Source organism: Solea solea, chromosome 17, assembly GCF_958295425.1.
Source record: "Solea solea chromosome 17, fSolSol10.1, whole genome shotgun sequence".
In the NCBI taxonomy this organism is placed as follows: Eukaryota; Metazoa; Chordata; class Actinopteri; order Pleuronectiformes; family Soleidae; genus Solea; species Solea solea.
Genome location: NC_081150.1, coordinates 321848 through 344072, shown reverse-complemented (window position 1 = coordinate 344072; position 22225 = coordinate 321848). Strand labels below are relative to the sequence as shown.

General features: G+C 41.7%; 1 protein-coding gene across 2 annotated transcripts in view; it reads left to right on the top strand.

Moving 5' to 3' along the window:
- Window positions 1-22225, top strand: part of rev3l (REV3 like, DNA directed polymerase zeta catalytic subunit) — a 51329-nt gene that overhangs the window by 7307 nt on the left and 21797 nt on the right. For both annotated transcript variants that reach the window (XM_058614316.1, XM_058614315.1), the window contains exons 2-9: window positions 11929-12118; window positions 12272-12346; window positions 14257-14411; window positions 15845-15974; window positions 16345-16439; window positions 16985-17089; window positions 18473-18557; window positions 21865-22010. In XM_058614316.1, coding sequence (XP_058470299.1) covers window positions 11929-12118; window positions 12272-12346; window positions 14257-14411; window positions 15845-15974; window positions 16345-16439; window positions 16985-17089; window positions 18473-18557; window positions 21865-22010 — 981 coding nt within the window. The remainder of the gene's footprint in view (window positions 1-11928; window positions 12119-12271; window positions 12347-14256; window positions 14412-15844; window positions 15975-16344; window positions 16440-16984; window positions 17090-18472; window positions 18558-21864; window positions 22011-22225) is intronic.

The following is a 22225-nucleotide window of genomic DNA, read 5'->3' as shown; positions in this document are numbered from 1 at the left end:
ATTCTGTGTGGTCTGAAAAAAGCATGAGACCTGTGTTGGCACGTGGTGTCGGGTCATTTCAGTTCCTCCACTCTTCCCCTCTCCTCTGGCACTATTGTCTCCTCAGAGAGGGAGATGAGGGGGCCCTCTTTTCTCCACTACATCAGTGAGAGCGGGGGACTTCCCACTCTGCTTCTGCTTCTGCTGCTGCTGCTGCTGCTGCTGCTGCTGCTGCTGCTGCTGCTGCTGCTGCTGCTGCTGCAGGAGAATTCTGCAGTATTTCAAGGCACATTAAGACCTGGTTTGAAAAGAGGGAAACATTTGGCAGGCTGAGGAAAGCTTGGATCGCTCCATGAGGGGAGGGGAACGCTTTGAACCTGCCACGCTGTGCCATACAGCATGGATGTTAATGAGGCCTCTGTGTGTCTGTAGTGGGTCTGTGTCCACATGTGTGTGCACACAGACAAAGACAAAGACACTGATTAAGATACCTACAATCTACAGTCCAGTAGCAGGACTGTATTACATTGGAGTTATACAACGGTGTATTAAGTAACCAATCGCGAGGGAACACGGGTCTAAAATAGTCATTACTTTCTTACTCTTCTTCTTCTTCTTCTTCTTAAACTACTCTTTTTTGTCAGGACACTATTACACATGCAGTGTGATTGACTGCATGTCTTGTAGAGTCAGACAGATTTGCTCTGTCGTACTTGACCTTTTTATTTGTAAGTTTGGATTTTTGCATTTGACTTGGGGGGAGGGGTTGAGGCTGTGAGGGGAAGAGAAGACAGGGGAGACAGACAGAGAGAGAGAGAGAAAGAGAGAGAGAAAGAGGGGCCACCCTCCATGACACAGGAACAACCCTAACCCCTCCCACAGCATGGAAGACCGTTTTCAGCAAGGATGCAAGCACCCACCTACTCGATGTAACATCATTTATTAGTTATTAATTTATTTATTATTACAAGTTTCTGTATTATTATATATTTAGTTGTTTCTGTTTCATGATCATTTTACCCTTAGACGTTCAAACATCAACTCAAACTGTTCTTGATGTGTTTTGCCAAATCTCCACTCACTAACACTTGAGTATTAAATGACACAACTGTTGGGCTTTTTGGTCACTGCTGTACAGTCTCATGTTGATATGGATTTAAACACTAGTTTTGTCAGTACTAATTAATGTCAGTCACTTTTCAAATTTCAATACAACATAAAATCCCCCGTAGGTTTTTTTTAACATAGATTTATTGACAGAGTAAGGTTGTACATTCCTATAGCTGTGCCAAACACACTTTTACTTTTGCAGGCCGTAGTCCAGCAGTCATCAGTCTTTCTGCCTTGGTGTTTTGGGCTGCAGTGGGAATATTGTAATCAGATTAGTATTAGGGCAGGCCTATTATACACGAGACAGGAGGGAGATTCTGGAAGCCCAGCTCTAAAAATAGTACAGTGTGTGTGTGTGTGTGTGTGTGTGTGTGTGTGTGTGTGTGTGTGTGCGTGTGCGTTATTTTTCAACTAAAATATTTTGATATATGTGCCCAGCCATGGAGGGGCTGAGGGGCATTTTGACTTATTACTGATTTCTAAGCTTTCCATCAATGTCTAACACATGGAAAATATGAATGAGTATCTGAAAGTATTTGAAGAAGATGTGGTTATTTGAATGTAAGCACTCCTCAAACTGCTTTAGGGAGAATTTTAGCCTCAAAGATTGACACCTTCTGGGAGCCGAGTGACAGTATCATCACATTTACACAGTCCAATCTGATAGAAACTATTGTAGTAGTTTGAACAATGATGATCAATAACAGGTCTAGGGACCCCAAGGGGTCTATGAAGAGGTCCCAGGGGGTCCCAGAGAAAAATAAAATGAAATATGAACATCAATTTCATAAAAATGAAAAACAAGAAAGGTAATATACTTAAGAGATAGAAGGATCACATATAGATACATATTTATAATAGCAAATAAAATACATTTTAGTGGCTCTGTGGTCAGTCTGTTACTGAATGATCTGATGATGTGCTAACTCTCATAGTTGCTAAATCATTAGCATCACAGGCTATACTTTATCATTATCCAAGCACATCAGGTTGGTTTGTTATTCATATTAATAGCAGACGCTCACACGCTCCCGTTACAGCTTATAATACGATCGTCTGATCGGCCGAAAGAGAGCGTCAGGACATGAGAATAAACAGACGTACAGTAGTTACCTCTAAGATGACGACGTGACACACCCTGCACCTCTGATGCAATCATGCAGCTAGTAAATTCATGAGTGAAGTCTCACAGCTGTTTGAAAACCTAGTGTCACAGTATGTTTCATTGCCGTAAGCACAGTACACACTGCTTGCAGGCGACGTGTTGTGCAGTGTCCATTTTCCATCACCTGAAGGAAGTTGACTTTGTTGGCCTGAGGTACTCGGATTCACCAGTTCAGTCGTCGTTAGCTCCAGTAGAGACTTGATTTGCCCCTCTGTCAGCCTCGGTGAGTCTATCGCGATCACCAACACGGACACGCACAGCTCCTCGTGGATAACATCCACAACAGTCTTATCTTTGCACCAACTGCAGCTAAACAAGCACTTTTTCAGTCCATACACTTTGACAGACTATTTGTCCAAAATCACCTGCAAACAATGCTCCTGCCAGCCCGAGGGCTGTGTCTGGCCTACATGGCCTCTGTTAATATTCCCCATATTTCACACAGTTTTCCTCCCCCCACTCAGAGGAGGAGGTCAGCTGAGGTGATGTGGGAATAAAGCGTCCTAGTTCACAGGGTTCTTGCTGTAAATTCTCAGCCTGCTAATTACACTCGCGCTTCATGGACTGCTCTTTCCTCTGAGAGCTTTTTGTCTCTGTTTGTCTCCTTTCACTCTTTCTTGCCACCAGTGTGTATTTCTCTACTCTCTGTCCACAGTATAGTTAAAGCCAATTTCTTTTTGTCATTTTTTCTCTAGACCAGTTGCTTTCCATGTCTTCATCCTGCAGCTGTTTTCCTTCAAATGTTGTATACAATTTCAGTGGATTTCTAAGAAGAAAAAAAAGAAAACACTGGCAAAATTAAACACAGAACAAGACCAGATTACACAACCACTATGGATCTGGCACTAAATGGCAGCAACGACTGCTTTCCTTCTCAAATGAAAATCTCTTCTGTTTTGAGTAAAACGTCTTTTTCCTCTCCTCATTCTTCTTTTTGCATTTTTGTGTTTTACAAACACAACAATTGTCCCCTGATACATTTGAACAGGCTTGTTAAGTGCTCTGGATTTAGTCTCTTTAAAAATGGCATCATGGAAGGACAAATGCTTCAACTAGGGATGGCACGAAAACACTTTTGTGTTCCGATACTGATGCCACAAACTCAAGTCTGATCTCAGAACGATTAGTCATTAATCAAATATCTATATTGTTGACGATTAATTAGGTAATCGATTAATCGAATAATGGTTTCACTCAGACCAGAGAGAGCTGAGAGATCTGAGATCATTACCCTGATGACCACAGTTTTAAGATATACCACAGTATAAGAAAGTCAGGATATCACGTTGACTAGCCTCGCCCCCCATGTTTGGTTCTGTGTGTCTTGTGAATGCGGCTGAATTGACAATAAAGTTGACTTTGATTTTGAGGAATTTTCAGGAATTGTCTGGTCTGAAAATGCATTAATTGTGTGTTATGAAGGTAATACTCTTTCTGTTTCCTAATTGTGTGCCTTGGATCATGCTTCAATTCATTCCTGACTCAGAACAGATCTGTTGCTACCATCTGCATTTCATACTTACCATTAACTAGGAGTGGGGGAAAAATAGCAAACCAACCTGCAATAATCACAAGGTAGATTGACCAATATCACACTGCAGCCAGCCTTGATTTCAACAGTCATATTTACAAGATTGATGTGTCATTGCTTTGTCAGTTGAACTGAGGTCTGTCATGTAGAGAAACCAGATCACGAACCAATCATCTGCTCAGCCTCATCCTGTCTGCACAAATAACTGTCCCTGCATTGCTGCGTCTTCAACCAGGGAGACACCAGGGAGACACCAGGGAATGTTCATGCTGCTCCTCCAGCAGGCTCAGCTTAAGTAGTGGGGACATTCTGGCCAGAAATTGGTTGAGAAATAATGGGGAGCTCACTGTGTTCCCTTCCATTAATATGGAGCAGGTGGTTGGGTGCCATTCATCCTGTCCATCAGTTGTACCTCACACATGTGGCTATATTTGAAGGACGGAAATTCTGTAAATGTTTCATGAGTTCTAATTGTGGCGATGTGTTCACTATTGAAATATCTATCAAGGTGTTACAATCAGATGTCAATATTTGATACAGTGTCTCATAACTCTGCCACAACCTAGGGTAAAAGGTAGGGATGGGTTCCAAAACCCAGTACTGAATGGGCCCCTTGACAATATTTTAAAATAAAAGTAGGGGGTTTTTCTTGGGGAAAAAAGGGTGCGGGTGACAAGGGACCGAAGGAAAACAATTTCAGACAGAATTCATGAACAGATCTTTATATTTTTGAAATATAAAATGAAATGCATTGTCAACCTCAATCACAAAAAAATTAATCAAATAAATAAAACTGTAAATAACAATAACAGCATCCTCAAAAGTAAAGTGAATCATCAACTAAAGGTTTACAGAATTATTAGTGCTTTGAGATTTTTCTGAAATCCTATAATTCAAAATAAGAAAACTTAAAATGATTTGGTCTTAACCTCATTTCTTAACCTCCCGACACACTTTCTTTTCACTTGTCACTCACTTTTCACTTTTCTATTTGCTAGGTGAGGGCAGTAGTGTAAAAGCGACGGCGTGAGGGTGTGTAACGTAGCTCCAAATATGCTATTAACTTACGAAAACCCATTTCTCAACGATAGAAAAAGGCTGGTCGTCGAGCGCTATGTCGTTAATGGCTTTAGCCTTTTCCCTGTCTCTTGAAACGTGTTTACAGTTTTCAAACACCTGAATAAGGACATCGACACTGTGTTGTTGTTTTAACTGTTACCGCGGCTGCTTCGTATTCTTTCACCCTGACTTTTCAGGTGAGCTATAAGATATGTTGTGTTAAAACTTTTAGTCTTTCCTCCTCTTGGACTCTTCACTGAACAGCTTTTGCAAATAGCGATGATGTTATTATCTTCTGACACGGACGAAAAACGACCACACTGGTGAAGACATGTTATTATTAATCAGGCAGTGACGGGTCAGGCTTGGGTCCTGCCAGTAAGGCGCGATAGATGACGTAACCAACTCGTCAAAACAATCCCCCCAATTTCATTAATTTATTGGATCTTTTTATCGGATAAATGTACCTATCGGATCGATAAAAAATGACGTCATTTCCCCCCAAATAGATCCCCCGATAAATATCGTGCATCCCTAGTGTAAAGGCAGTGGAAGCGGCATGTGCCCAGTGATTATTGCAGGTTGGTTTGCTATTTTGTTCTGGCTGGAAGTATGAAGTGCAGATGGTGGCAACAGATCTGATCTGGGTACGGCATGAATATACCTCCAATGTGTGCGCGTCACATTGTGCGTTAGATCCGTGCACAGTAGACCACAGTAGACCACAGTATACCAAGTGTGAGTGTCAGCCTGAAGCAGCTCATAGATTCTGTCCTGGGGGAAATGTCTTCCCTGTACTTTACGACCACAGTCTCTATAAGCTAAGCAGTAAAACTAACCCAAGCAAAAGTCTTGCTGCACCTCAGCATCAGTTTTAGTGAAACAGAAAACAGTGGCAGCAGGTCTGTGTCTCTTCGTGACGCACCTGAAGCCACGAGGGCTGGTGAGTTCTAAAACACATCATAGTGCTAATACGGTCAGTCATTTGTGGATCTGCACGTGTGTGTCATGTTAACACTGCTGTTGATCTGAACTTGAACAGTCTCTCTGTATGAGGAAGGCCAACAGTTTCATAGAGAAGGGATCACATGGTGCACCATGAAAGCTAACCCAGACCAGTCATGTAGAGGTATTGTAACCTCGTCCTGTGCTCTGGTAGATGCTATTATGCCTCACATACTTTCTATGTAAATGTTTAAAAGTCTTGTTTGTATATCATTGGATAACCAGGGAAAAGAGTAGGAATTCAGCCAGTTTATATGGGAATATCCTGGCTGGGACGTCATCTCTGCTCAGCCTCTGGCTTGTTGCTCAGGCATTCAGCCACGAAGGGCCGGGTTGGCTCTAGAGCAGGAGGGAGGGCCGCCCTCACCCCACCCAACTTATTTGTCCAGTTAACTAAGCCCAGACACAGTCGCAGAGGCAGAGGCAGAATAACTGAGCCAGTTTCAGGCTTAGACGCACCCTTTGCTGCTCTTCTTACTTCAGAAGGAATTAGTTTGCTAGGATGCTTTGTTAGTAAACCATAACCAACCTGACATAAGAGGAAAATGACTTGACACACGCTCTATGCTCTATGGGAATGTATGAGTTTAGCTTTACCTTCAGGAACATGAGGAAATGATCAGTGGTCACTGGAGGTTTTTGGATGGTGTAATGTTACAGTACGTTGGCTGTACAACACTTGCTTTGTTTTTACCAAACATAGTTAAGAAACAGGGTTAAGTTGTTGGTAATGCTTTCTGTCAGGGTGGTAAGCAACCATTAGCAGTGTTGGAAGTTTCCCCAAAGTGCTGTAATCCTGGAGCTCTACTGAGACCACAGCGCTGACCCCCTCTTTTATCTTTACTTTAAATATTTAAAACAAAATCATAAAAATCCAATTTCATCTGCCCAGTAAGTAATGTCCCTGTTAGCAAACGTGGATGAGGAGTTTAAAAGATAACAAAAAAACAACCTGCGACAATAATAAACCATTTATCATCAGCCAATGACACAATTGTCTCTCATGCCCTGTATTGCTTGATGTACGTAAACTAGGCCGACACAGAACAAACACCGAGTTGTAATTGGTAACTAAAGGTGTTGTGGCCACTGTCCACTATCTCTCTGCCATTGACATGAGATTCCATGCAGAACAAGTGAGTGATGTTAAGCAAGAGAGAGCAAATGATGCCTGGGAAACATATTCCAAGACAAGATCTCTGGCTCACCAAAGACGATGACAAAGACTGGCTCTGCATCACTTGGCCAGATGCACAACATGCTGCAAATCAATAGCGGACACCGTGGGCGAAGTGGCTTCTACAACTTACCCTCTCATCTTAAGCTGTCGTTGAATTTGAGGATATTGGTCCAGGAAGGTCCTTGAATTCAATGTCAACCAAAGTGTGGGAGCCCTGTTAAGTTACCTAATAAGACAAAGGTAGTAAATTCATCATATTTCTCAGTTAGTCCAAAAGGTTTAGTCTTTAGAGTGCTTACAAAAGGTAGAAACAAATGGACAAACCAAACCAGCTGTGTTACATTAGCTCCAAAACCCTGACTCAGTGGACCTTGGGGTGAGCCTGTTGAGGGCCAAGTGTTGACTGAATAATAACACATTTCTATGCATGGTGCTCATTAAATGTAAGGCCCATCGAGCAGAGAGCACACAGCCTGTGACGTGCAGGTGCATTTTTAAGTTGTAAGGATTTAGATGAATCACTCCTGGATCGTTCAAATGCACCAGAGCTGCCATTTTATCAAATATTTTACAAATGCAAAGTGAGCTAATAGAAGAGAATCTAAATTAATTAAATATTTGATGTGTCCATGCTTTGCCTTCAAACCATCAACACTTTTTATAGGTACACTTTTTTTGTTGTGGACGGCACTACCATCGACAGGCTTATTTCAGAGGTTACAGGGACGAAGTTCAGAGACTGTGAAGAGTTTTGTCCATGTGCATGTTTGCCACTCACATGTCTGCTTTACAATCGCCATTGATTGATTCATTGTGTTCACCTGAGCCTTGTTTAAACGTACCCTCTATAAACCACCTGATCCTTTGTGTTTTTGCTCAGTCTTGATGTGACACTAGGCCGTGACAGTACGTGAGTGTTGTTTTTTTGTTACCTGGCTACTGAGCCAAATTCTTTTTTCATTTCTGTTTACCTTCTAGTTTGACTTTTGGATGTTTCTAAGACCTGGATGTTTGAGAACTACTTTGCCTTGCTTCAAGTAAAAGAAAGTGACTTATTGGATTGTTCCTGTCTGTCAACATGTTTGTGAGGACCTCTCCTGGTCCCACAACATCACAGAGACCTTAAAAAACCACAACAGAGATTTCACTTCAATGACAGCAAGGCAATCGGAGATGGCAGACTTCACCCCAGTCACGCAGCAAGTGTCTGTCGGCCTATATGTGTACAGACCTTCTGACTCCAGATCAGAAGGTTGTGTGTTCAAATCCAATCGTCAGGGTCAAAATTCTTGGGCGACGTACATAAACATGTGCCCATCGCAAATTCTAACAAGCCTCTGTCGGCGTCTGTTGCTCATACTGCAAGCTAGTGCAGACAGACAGACAGACAGACAGACAGACCAATACTTGACTCCCACTCCGTGGGGTGAAGCAATAAAGGCTTTCCGGATTTCTAAGGTGTATGATTCACCAGTTCTACTCAACGGTTGCCATTGATGCATCAGCAGAGTAGATTTCAGGCAGAGATTTCAAAGCAGACTGTGTTGTTTAAGCTCGTTGGAAGAAGCACAAAGAAACGTGCGATGGTGAGGACCAGATGCCGTGTGTTAGTGTGTCAGATGAAAGACTGATCATGCCCAGATCATTCTTTTCCAAAGTGGAAAATGTCCAGTAGTGCCATCAGCTCTGACCTGGCTAAAACCAAGTCTGACCACATGGAAGTGAGGCCAAGTGACTCGATGCTTGCTATTAACTATGATTAAGAACAGAACTGGGCTCAGGAAATATGAAATATTTAGCTTTAGCAGAAGGCAGTTCATTCACCGAAGGGCTGGAGAGCACAATGAAGCTTTGTGGCTATGATTTACATATCCAGCCACACACGTCAGATCGGACTGTACCATTCCAAACTAGCTGAACTGCAACTGTACTGGTTAGGTTTGAACTGCCTTACTGACCCAGTGGTACTGAGGCTTTGCTGCTGAGTCATTGAGCCCACAGCTCAATGCTGGTTACAGTCAGCAGAAAACGGGTGGAAGGCACATGGCTTCAATGCTCCTCCCCCTGGAAATAAGACCCCAAAACTGTAACACACACACACACACACTCCCTCTGTCTCTCTGTGGCGCGACGAAGTGGCTTAAAACCACCTCCTCCCAGGTGCTTTTGCTTTTTGCTTTGCCTGCACTGCGTTGCTTAGCAACTGCAACAGAAGCGAGCATAGGCTGCTCATGATGTGCTTACACTGTGTGTGTGTGTGTGTGTGTGTGAGAGAGTGTGAATGTTGACACAGGAGGGAACAGACACACATGTGCCATCCTCCTCATCCTCCTCATCCTCCTCGCTGCTCCCTTACCAGTGGAGTGGCTGTCTGATTTTGTGAGGCTTTCCAGCGCGCGCACACACACACACACACACACACACACACACACACACACACACACACACACACACACACACACACACACACACACACACAGCAGTCATTAACCTTGTCACTCCAGTACCATTGACAGTTTCTTATTCCTTCATATAATTATAGATAGAAAGCCATCGTCGTCAGTTGATTGTTCCCACTTTCACTCAAAGGTGAAAATAACTGTCCTGCTTGTCCTGGACTTGCATTGTGTGAGGTTTCATAGAGCAAAGGTTTAAAGAGTACAGCAAGCTTAACCAGACTTGGATGTAAGAATCTGGTGATCTCACAGGCCTATATTTTATTTATTTTATCGGAAAACTCAATCCCCAAAAGACACGCAATTATAAACTGATTAATTAATTTCTAAACTAATTGTCAGCTAGTTTGATAATCAATATTCTGTGTGTTCTTTTTATTGATAACGACAATGAGACCACCATGAGAAGAAAAGGCTGCATTGTTCTCTCTCTGTCAGTGCTCGGCCTCTTACAGCAGCATCTGATGGTCGAGGGGTAGTTACAGAAGCCTTCACTACAGTGATAGTTATGAGTGCAGACATGTCTCTGGGCATGTGCAGACAAGTCTGGTCAACAGTGGAACTCCTGCTCAACACTGCCTCCTCCTGTTCACTGGTCTGTCAGTCTGACAGTCTGACTGCAGAGTTGTTGTTGTTGTTGTTGTTGTTGTTGTTTGGTCTAGTTTTTTCACATTATGAAAAATAAACAATAACCCACAGATTAACCAATGTATTACAAACCAAAACATCAGCAGAATGTGTGCCCTGCAGTGGCAGTATGAGTAACACAAATGTTTAATTTGAACATATTCCTTAATCTGTGATGGCATGACCATTGTGTGACTTACTATCATGAATTTCTTACATTTAGTCCCTTTAAATTCTCATCTTTGCGTTTGAATATATGTGGAACTGGTGATGCTTCATCATAATGATCAAATCATAGTCACAATCAGGGATGTCACAATTATACATTTTCTTGGTGCGATTATTGCCAGAGAATGAATTACGATATTAGGATTATCAAGATTGTTATGTGATTTTACACATTCATAGTGTTTTAACTGTGAAATCAGTTAACTAAAAGTTTCATTTATTCATCTTTTGATGCCAACATAACAAAATAATGTAGAAAATACACTAAACTATTATATAGAAACAATTCTTGTTGTGATTGTTTAAATTATTGAAGTCATCAATTGTCATCTATACCAGATTTTTAAGTTTTATTTTAATTGTGTTAATAATGTATCTATTTGTATGTGGCCAGATGTGAAACGTAACTATTATTGTGGTTTGTTTATTTCATGTTTAAATTACAATGACACAAATACATTTTCACATTACGTATGACGTCATTTCATTTAAGTGAGTTGAACATGAACGTAATTTAACCCAGTTACTGTGCGTTTACCTTTACTCTGGTGCACATGGTCAAACATGTTACTCGTGTTTCACTGCTGGCGCGCCGTCGTCCACGATGACACCGTGGTGATCTCGCTTTGTCGGAGAGAATAACTCTTCCTCTGCCGTACTTTAACAACTGGGAACGTCTCTATTCTGCAACTCGCACGGAACAAAAACACCGCAACTCAAGCGGTAACACGCGGTTGTTGTGTAACTTTATTTCCGTTCTGTTTGAGTTGCGCTGAACTATCTACTGTATATGGTATGTTGCTTAATCTTTTCTGACGGGATTGAGGAAGCGTTACGATTAAAAATTAAATACAATTTTCCTAAATTGTTCAGCTGTTATTGTGCTGTTATTATGCGGTTATTGTGCGGTTATTATGCCGTTATTGTGCTGTTATTATGCTGTTATATGCCGTTATTGTGCAGTTATTGTGCCGTTATTATGCCGTTATTGTGCCGTGATGTCACACCACCCTCATTATTCGTACTGTTACTCCCTCTCTCCTGTGCCGGCTGACCTCACTTCACATTAGTTTCTGTGTAGTTATTTAGCTAATGGATCTGCTCTAACACTGTGTGCATGTACATCATGAATCACGGCGTAACAGGCTTTTGTCTCTCTCATCCGTCTGTGTTGGAAGAAAGCGAACACTCCATCCATCTCAGTCACACCTGTCTGTAGAAGCAGTCAAACCCATGGTGTTTGTTCAGGACTCGTCAGGACATGTTGGGAAATGAATGTTTGAGCCAGTGGGTTGATTCATATTGTCCTGGGTGCTTTCTATCTCTGTGTTAGCAACAGTTGTTGCTGTTATGTTGCTATAAAGAGAAAAACCCCAAAACAACCACAACTCGGCTAAAATGCTGTCGCTGATATTCATTTACCTATTTAAATAGGACTTTTTGGTTGTATTGGGTTTTAGAATATTTATCAGATTCAGTGATTTGGACCGATACTGATACTGAGTATCTCCCTGGTGTCAGTGCTGCAGGACGTATGTATGTATGTATTTATAATGTTGTTGTTGTTGTTGTTGTTGTTGTGTTGCAGGTCAGAAGACGTGTCTTCATCTCCACGGTGTGTTCCCTTACGTCTGTGTGCCATATGATGGCTACGGGCAACAGCCAGAGCGCTACCTGCGGCAGGTGGCCTTTAGCATTGACAGGGCCCTCAACGTGGCCATGGGGAACCCTGCCTCCAGCACCCAGCACGTCTTCAAGGTGGTGCTGGTCTCCGGCATGTAAGTGACATGTCGTTACTTAGCTGATAAAGTAGGAATTTGCTTTAAATGGCTCAGAAACTGCTGAGAATCACAGTAAATAACAACAATGATGATGAATCCTTCTGAAGACTGATGCAGGTTGATGTCTCCCGTCTGATTGTTGTCTTACAGGCCTTTTTATGGCTACCACGCCAAAGAGAAGCACTTTATGAAGATCTACCTGTTCAGTCCTCAGATGGTCAAAAGGTGAGGCTCCTGCGGATCATCCCACGATGTTACTGAGCACTGAAACGTGTGCATGACTCCAGCTCACTAAACTGAAATCCATCGCTGCATAATGAGTTGCACAAATTGATTGTGTGCGTGTGTGTTTGTGTGTGTGTTTGCCTGGAAGCACACAGGAAAAAGTGACAGGAAGACAATCAGGGTAGCAACACAAAAGAGAAGGTGAAAGAAAAAATATGAAGACAAGGTGCATAAAATAAGTAGATTCATGGTGTTGTTTCTAAATAGTCAGCATGGCGTTCTGACCTTTAAAGGGTAGACAGGACTCCAGGACAGACCATAAACATTCACACTGTGTAAGAACATTAATATTCTGCATATGGATGTCACAAACTCCAGTACCTGCTGATACCGATATCACAGTCTTTTTAGCCTTTTACAGTGATCCATCGATAAAGACATGCTTTTCCCACACTAACAAATATTCTTCTCCTATAAAGAAGAAATAAACAGACCACAACATTATTGTATCAAATGTATTTCCTTCCAATGACTTTTTAATGTGGAACATTAAAATGTTTCCCAGGACAACAGTGCTTCATACAGAACATAGACTTTGTTATAGTTCATTATGTTTTGGGTTGTACAGAAGTATTGGAAAACAACGTTTGTATATACGGCTTATTTTTTGCTTGGAAATGTAGTTAAAGTGTGTGTGTGTGTGTGTGTGTGTGTGTGTGTGTGTGTGTGCGTGTAACTCATTCCCTTCCTTCAGTCTTGTGACAGAGATACACGTAACTGAAGAGCTTCATGTATCTATGAAAAACACCAACTAAATGATTGGCTGAGATATATGAGACGACAGCTGCAACTATCAAGTATTTTACTAATTGAGTATTCTAGTGATTATTCCATTGATTAATGGAGTAATCAAATGTTTTAATTGAGCACAAAGAACATCTCTTAAATGTAGGATTGGAGATCCTGGAGAAACAGTTATACAATTGAAGCTTACATTTTCAATTCAAAAGTCCAAGCCCCTTTCTTCAGACTTCCCTGTGAAGCCACGCCTCCAGAGCACTGCGCAGCATCAGTAACTCAGGGTACATTTTGTTGGCGCTAACTTTTCTGTTACTCGTTCAATGACAACGTGATGCTGAAAAACAAGGAATCCTCTCAAAAGATCCCAAAGACATAAAGTGAACCTCCCTGTCACTAGAAACAGAGCGATGTTCACTCTGCTCTGCATCAGTCGTTGGTTTCGAGGCAGATGATCACCATCCAATTATTTACCTCTGGCCAGTCCTGAGGTAAACGGGTGATTGAATTTTCTTTTATTTGGATGACAAAGCATTCATTAAGAGGATTAATAAGCGACATAGAAAAGAATCTCCCAACCTAGGTTTAAAACAAACTGGATTCACATTTCAAAACATATTTTGGAAATAACATTTGTTTCCACATGTTTTTGTTCTATTTCACTTTGGCACGTTTGTCAGTAATGAACTAAACAAACACTCGATAACTTTGTTCATTTCTCCCTGAATACGTGATATTCAGCCACAGAACAGATAGGAGTGGTGCTGTCAATCATCTGAGTTTGATTTATTTACCTCTGCTTTATGCTCAGTAGTGGAAAACTATTGAGAGCGACACAATGATGAGCTGAAACAGGCCCGAGTGGAGTTAATGTCGTCCTCTTCAAACAAAGCAGTGACGCTGACACCTCCGGTGACACCTGCAGACCCCCACAGATCATTATTCATACATTTCAACTATACCCTCATTAACGTGTGTTTCACACTGAGAGCGCAGCATCCACAGCATCAGACGACTGAGATGACTTTTCTGCAGTGATGTGTTCTCAAATATACAGTTTGTAAAATCATAGTTCCTGTTCTGCTGGACTCATTGTCATCTCTCTGTTGCAGAGTGTGTGAACTGTTGCAGAGTGGAGCAGTGATGAGCAAGAGTTACCAGCCTCACGAGGGCCACATCCCCTTCCTCCTGCAGTTCTTTATTGACTATAACCTCTATGGCATGAACCTGGTCAACCTGGGAGCTGTCAAGTTCCGCAGGAGCAAAGGTAACTGATGACGACAGAGATTGTTGGTGGATTCTCCACTTTTGTCTGTTTGTCCATAATTATCTGAAGATTGTGATCATCTAATCAAAAATGATGAATCAAAAAGGCACAATTGTCTTTTGGTCATTTTTCTATCTAATTAATAACTTATTCAATCAAATCTCACGTTGGGGCGTGTCTCATCCTCAGTGTCTGGTCCCTTCTGTGTTCTTTTCAAGTCTCTCTCTCTTTCTTTCTGTTTCCCCCTCTCTCTCTCTCTCTCTCTCTCTGTCTCTGTTTCCCTCTCTCTCTCTCTCTTTCTTTCTGTTTCCCCCTCCCTCTCTCTCTCTCTCTCTCTCTCTGTCTCTGTTTCCCTCTCTCTCTCTCTCTCTCCTTTGCCCTCTCTTGCTGTTGCTTTCATTTTTCCTATTTTCCTTTTGCTTCACCCATATTTTCAGGTTGTGTTCACCTTCTTTACCTTTTTTTTTTCTTTTTGAAACACTAAAGAAAAATAACAATGGAAGTACAGAAACTACACAATAATAATAATTATAACAATAGTAATACAATTTTATAAGTAATAAAATACATGAAACAAGTAAATCAGAGATCTTCTATGTAAAAGTATATCAAATATATCTAAAAGTTGAAATGGGAGCGCACTGAGCATGCGTCACGGTTGTGTATCTCGTCCTGTCATATTTGTCATATTTGTCATATTTGAATGTGCTGATGTTCCCAGATCTACTCAGTGTTATTATCACACATGTAAAGCTGCTGTCATGGGGATGGAAGTGTGAACCCAGAGGTTTAAATAAGTGCAGGTTAAAGCCGGCACATGCACACATACTGCACATGTTGTGCTGCTGTAACCGTGTCTGTCTGATCACTGCGTTCATCATGAGTGAATGTGTATGACAACAACTTAAGACGCATCTTAGCGCTGCAACAAACGATTATTTTCATGATCGACTCAACTGTCGATTCATCGATTCATCGTTTGGTCCATAAAATGTCAGAAAACGTTAAAAAATGTTGCTTCTGTGTTCGTCAAACCTGGAAATGATGATGTTCTCAAACGTCTTGTCATGAAAAGAAGCTTCAAACTGATTCATCCATGATTAAAATAGTTGTCGATTAATTTAGTGATGGATCAATAACGGATGAACTGTTTCAGCTGTAACTTTCAGAGCAGTGCAGTCACTCTTTACACGCTGCTGTCTTGTGATCGGGAGTCATGTCGTCACTGAGACACTCGCGCTGCGGTGGGTGGAGTCTAAGCAACAGAAGACATATGGATGTCCAGCTGAAACTTGACATGTGTGTCCTCAGCTTGTGATGTTATAGTCGATCATGATGATCACACACCGTCAACTGACATTTGTGACTTAGAAATATCAACTACATCCAATATTTGAAAAGCAGGTGTGTGTGTGTGTGTGTGTGTGGTGCAGGAGAGTCAGACAGGCAAACACACAGCAGTGGTCCCAGCATCAGCCCCTGCAAGAGTCCCTGCACCTCAAAGCTCAATGACAGCACACTGGGAGGCACGTTTGTCCGCTGGGAGGAGAACGCTTTACCCTGGTGAGTCAGTCCAGGCTGAACCCAGCTGCACATCAAGTCAATCAGTCACTCGTCATATCTTTATTTCTTTGCCTTGACTTCACTATCAGTGTGTAGTTCACAGGCAGATGGGGAAAGATGAGGCTTATTTCTATTCTTTAATGGTCGTGGTTTGTAAATGCAGTGCAGAGCCAACAACTCGTTTAAACTAAAAATGTATTCAGTTCACTTTCAAAAAAAGGTACATTCTTTTTTGTATTGTAGTATTATCGTAATAGTAAGGTTTTGTAATATTTAGTTAAGATTCAATTATTTTAAAATATAAAATATGTGTTGTTTTGATAAATAAAAGTAAAATCAACACATTTCATAAGGATGTTTCTCTGAACAGTTCTTTACTGCTGGACGAGGTGGAGAAGCAGAGCACGTGTGAGCTGGAGGTCGACGCCGTTGCTGTCGACATCCTCAACAGACTGGAAATTGAAAGTAAGTTGCCGCCAACTTTGACTCTGTTGTAGGAATAAGACGCAGAGAAGGAGAGCGCCCTCTCTCTGTTCCACGTGTCTCATCATTTATTTATGACTATTGTACAAACAAATGCTCTCTGCGCTCCAGCTTCTTCTCCTTCCTTCCTGCTTTGAGTGTGACTAACCAATCAGGAAGCTTCTGGTGCTTCTGGTGCTTCTGATGCTTCTGATGGAAAAAAACAAATAGATGCAAATGTTCAAAAAGTGATCATAGGTTTGTGTTGACAGACTTTGCGTCGTATTGAATTGAACTGACAACCCGGACACAGAGCAGCAGGAATCTTTGACTTCAGATTCAACAACTCTTATTATACATGCTGTATCTAAAATATGTTTGCAGAAACATTGTTGAGCCTAATCCATGTATGTTTGTGCATGTGTGTGCGTAAACAAGCTTATTGGAGAGTTTGTGTCTAATGTTACACAAAAGAAGTGCTGTTGCAGGTTTAATAATGACCATAAAAGGACATTATGAGAACGTGATTTTGATTTGTCTGTGTCCAGATCAGATCGGCAGGAACCCCGGGCTGCAGGCCATCTGGGAGGACGAGAAGCAGAGGAGGAGAGAGAAGAACCAGGCCACCCAGATACAAACTCCTGAGTCACAAGGTGAGGAACCATGTCCAGGTACTTTTAGACAGCACTAAATGCATAGATCAGTACTTTATGTGTACTGTAAAAAAACACAAATGTCCATCACATAGAGCACTGATGACGACAGAGTCACTGCTCGACTCTACATCATACATACAGTACATATTCAGACACGGTGTTTTTGCAGTACTTTAGGACCTGTTCCCTGTGGGCGGGGCGTCATGGTTCTCTTCTAAGTTCATTAAAAACATTAGTTTGACAGAAATTACAGCAGCGCTGTCACACAACACAGCAGACTAAATATTGAGATTAGAGACATTTCCTCTCTAAATGTTGGAGATGAACGCATGTTTTCAGGATGTTGAAGTCTGATGTTTAACTGAACTACAGTTCAGCGCCGTTGGCTTTAATTCTTGTGTCCGACGTCGCGCTCGTCACTCTTCCAGTTACGACTCTGACCAATTGGTGGCCGAAAGTCTGTTGGCGTCACATTTTATTATCGATTTGGAACGTGCTACGTGTTTTATGATGGAAAACTGTTTACATGTATTTATTTACTATTTATTGATGTGTTTTTTTTAAATGAATATCTGTGAAACCTCCTGGAAAACGAGACGATACATTATAAGGCGTTATCCTCTCAATGCATTTCTCTAATATCACTATTTTCCTGTGACTATTAAAAGCAACCTGAACATTTGATTATTACTGAGGATTTAAGAGTAAAATTCATTCTTAGTGTAGAAGTTTTGTGACTCACAGTAAATCTCTAAAAGTCAGACACTAGACCGTTAGACATTAAGAAATGAAGGCAGTAATATGATATAGTTATATTTCAACTCTGACCTACGTCACTTAATCACAGACTTACTTTTCTGTGGTTTTTTGGGCCACAGAAGTTTCTTGACAGAAATCAAACACATTGTGACTGTTTCTGGGTAATTACATTGAACTTTAATGTTTCATTAAATAAAGGAGCAGGGAGGCTTTTTCATGGGGGCCACCTGGTCCTGGTCCTGGTCCTGGTCCTGGTCCTGGTCCTGGTCCTGGTCCTGGTCCTGTTAGAGTATGTCTGTTTTTATTGCTGATGAAATGATTGTCTTGCTCGATCTCTTCTAGAATGATCTTCAGCTGTATTCATTTCTTTAGTCGTGATGAAGGTTTATTTGTAGATTCCGAGCGTCTTCCATTATCTCTACACTCGTCAGATTTGTCTGCACGCGCACACACACACGCACACACGCACACGCGCACACGCGCACACACACATAGGTAAATTGTAACCCTAACCCTACAAACCAGCATACTTTACTGGTGACAATGTTTTCATTCAAGTGAAGTGTGAACACACATTCTGATAGTGAAGTATGTCATAGTAAAGTAGTTGTTGTGTTTCAGATCGCGGCTTTGTCACGTCGACAGACAGCGAGAAGATCTTCTTGAAGAGACTGAAGGAGACCCTGAAGGAGAACCAGTTTGATGTGTAAGTTTCTCCATGTTCTCGTCCCGCCTCCTTTCTGTTGTTGTTGTGATTGATCATCAGACGTCTCAGAGAAGTCAGAATTCACCACAGAGAGCAACATGAAACATATGAAAATAAGCACAAACGCTTCCAGTCACATAATGAGACAATTTTCCCATCGACAGAAACCACAGCGATCTCAGGTTTCTCTGTTTCTGACGATAATGAAGCCCCTGCATGTCCTCGGTTCCCTGTGCGTCAGCGCCTTGTTCCGGCTCCCTCGTCCTCACAGGGCAGAGAGGGAGGGAATGAAAACAGAGGCAGGAAGGCTGGAAGGGAAAGTGAAGTCAAAACAGATGTACTGAGGGGGTGGGAGCAGAGAAGCAGAGACTGAAATGATGTTGATGAGGGTGCACTGCCCTCCCTCCATCTACCACAGCTATTTCCTGTTATAAATAAAAGCACAGTTAGCTGTGCGTGCGTCTGCATCTGATCCAGATGGCTTCCATTCACCACTGTGATATCACACTGAATACTCACACACACACACACACACACTGGCACCTCTCTGCTGATTCCATCCCTTCTCGTGATCCTTCTTTTGTGCTGATAATTAAAGAATGAATGAATGAGCTGCTTTTTATTTAGATAAAACACAGAGAACACTGTGGTTTCAAAGAGACTCAGGCCTCTCAAGTGTTAAAATAAAGGCTCAACATGGACGACTGTCATCCTTATGCAACAACATCACAACACAAAATCCCCCTGAGAATGTCCTTAGAAACTCTGAACCTTCACATTTGTCATGATAGAAAGAGAGAGAGAGTCATTGTTAATAAACCCAGGTTTGTTTTATTCATGGTTCCGTCCCAACAATCCCTCACTTCTCTCCATCCTCAGTTTTGCGTGGATAATTCCTGGCTTTCATGTCAGAGGTCAGCGCACACCACAAGTAAACCATCTTACATTAAATGCGTTCATTATTTGATTGTGTTAATCTCACCTGTTTTAACGTTGATATACAGCATTTTTCCATCTGTGCTACGTGTGCTGTGTGCTGTGTGCTTTTGGAGTTGCTAATGTTGTTAACGGTATTTAAGCTATTTCAAATTTCCAATTTCATTAAAAAACCTTAGGTAGTGCAAAGATTAATATTAATAATAAACCTTTTCGACAACTTTTCACCTTTGATGTGTCTCGTACAAACTGGCGTGTTTTTTTTTATGTCTTTGCGACAAACGTGCTCGGACGCGTTTGCTCGTTTACGTAGGTCGCATATCGCCAAAATGGACGACTTCCTGTTGAGTTGAGGCCACGGTTACGGTCGACTTTTTTGTTGGTCTTGGTCGATAACATCTTTCCACCAAGTTTGGGGAAATTCAGTTGCACTCAATTTAGCCTGTTTTCACCTTAGGGGGCGCTATAGAGCCCTTGAGCAACACACGGTGCCGGGAACTATGCCCATATCTCATTTTGGCCAGACCTGACCTCCATGTCATGTTTCAAGAGTTTTTATGCACATTAACCCGCTCAAAAATGACCGGAAAGCCACGGATAGAATAATAATCTGAAGGATTAACAAAAGGTTCCTTGCACTAACAATAATGTTATATTATAATATTACTGTTGAGAACAGCTCTGGACCCTCCCTGTGTGTGAAGCTAGTATACTGTAGTACGTATTATATTATATTATATTATATTATATAGTTGGTATATACATAATTCATTCAGATGCTAACTTGTTGTTCCTGTGTACTTACAGTAAGTCAGAGACTGTGTTGTCGTCCCACTCTTTCTATCCATTATTTAATCTCGTGAAGGCAGTGAGAAATGTGTTAATTGCAGCTGGACTCTCCTGACGCCTGCCAGGCTCCCTCCCTTGTTGCCTCTGAAGTCATTATCAAGCAGACTAATTAAGGAATGGCAGAGGCATGTGCACGTGGGCTCTCTGTGTGAACGACACTTACACTGCAGGAAAAGTCTCAAAACAGCTGATACCAAGTCGTCCATTTTCTATATCCACAGCCATGTTTGAGATCAGCTGCCATTCGTCACGTTAGGATTTCTCTTTTGACGTGTGGTAGCATGAGGTACTGACACGTCAGTGCTGACTGCGCTGCACGCACACACACGCACGCACACACACACACGCACACACACACACCTGCGCTGAGACCTGAACCTGAGACACGGAAACATGGCTGCCAACAGGAGCACTAGGGAAACTAGATGAAGAAAAAGTCTGTGCTGTACAGTTACTGCTGCCATGAGGGTGGGAAGTGAAGCTCGTAAACCTCTCACTCTTCTGCACCAAAGTCTGCTGGTCTACTGCTGCCATGTTCCGTAGGTTTGTGTTGTTTATGTAAAGACCAAAGTCACCATAGAACACATGAGCTCTGGTTTACTAAGCAACACAAACTTCAGTTTCAATAAACTTATTCCTAACATAGTGTACACACATAATCTAATCTGGAGTCCATTTTCATCAGGTCAGTCGTTAAGAGTTGTTGAGTCAGTTATGGAGCATTTCCACCGGCTCTACTCGGTTTAAGTAGCGTTTCCACTAGCCTAGTACCTGGTACCGGGTACTATTTTTAGCAATGGCTGAAGTCTGTTACTGAGACTTTTTGTATATTTCATTTGTATGGTTGTGCTCTGTAGATGAAACTGTTTGTAAATATGTGTAACGTCTTAAACTGCATGAAGTGCATGAACCCTGTGTTGTCAGTGTTGTCAGCACTGACTGTGTGTTCACTTCAGTTCTGAACTGTAGCTTTAATCCAGCCCAGTGCTGAGTCTCTGTGTGGAGTATTCACTGTGTTCTTCTTCTCTGTGCTGCCCATGGGCTCCACTGCCTTCACTGTTTTCACTGTGTTTCATCAGACTGTGGTTCAAATCCCCGACTTATCTCTTCAACTACTGACACTGCAGAACATAATAATAATAATAATAATAATGATGATGATGATAATAATAAGAAGAATAAGAATAATCTTCACACAGCTTTAAAATAGATTTTTTTTATGTCCCTTACTGTCAAATGTCTTTACCTTATGAATGGCTTCCATCTGCCAGATCTACATATTAATATTTTAGAGTTTCAGTAAAGGAGCGGATCTCGAGGAAGCTGGAGAACCACTGACCTTCTGGTGAGAAGATGACTTCTGTGCAGACAGCAGACTGTAGATCATCAGATGGTTTCTTGCAGTTGTAATAAGCAGCAGTTCCTGTGTTGTCGACAGCTCTGAGGGTTAGACTCTCTCTACCAACAATAATCTGTAAAATGTCTAATTAGAGCTGGAATTTCTCTGTGTTTCTCTGTTCAGGACACAAGCTTCGTCTGTGGGTAATGATGAGGAAGACCTGGATGATTTTCTGGGTGACCTCAGTCTCCATTCAGACCCCCTGACTGCTGAGGACTTACTGTGCACCCCTGCTAATGTGGTCAAAGCTCACAGGGACACGCAGCAAGGTGAGGAGAACAAGACTAGCAGCAATAGGTTTATTCATGTCTCTTCATGAGATCCTTTATGCCATTCTTTAATTATTGCACTATTTGTTCTCACTCATTTTATGTTTAAAATATGTTCTTGTGCTGCTTTGTTCTATTCTATTCTATTCTATTCTATACATAACACACACAGCTCTTCCACGTTCATCTGTACTATTCACTCTTGATTTGACTGA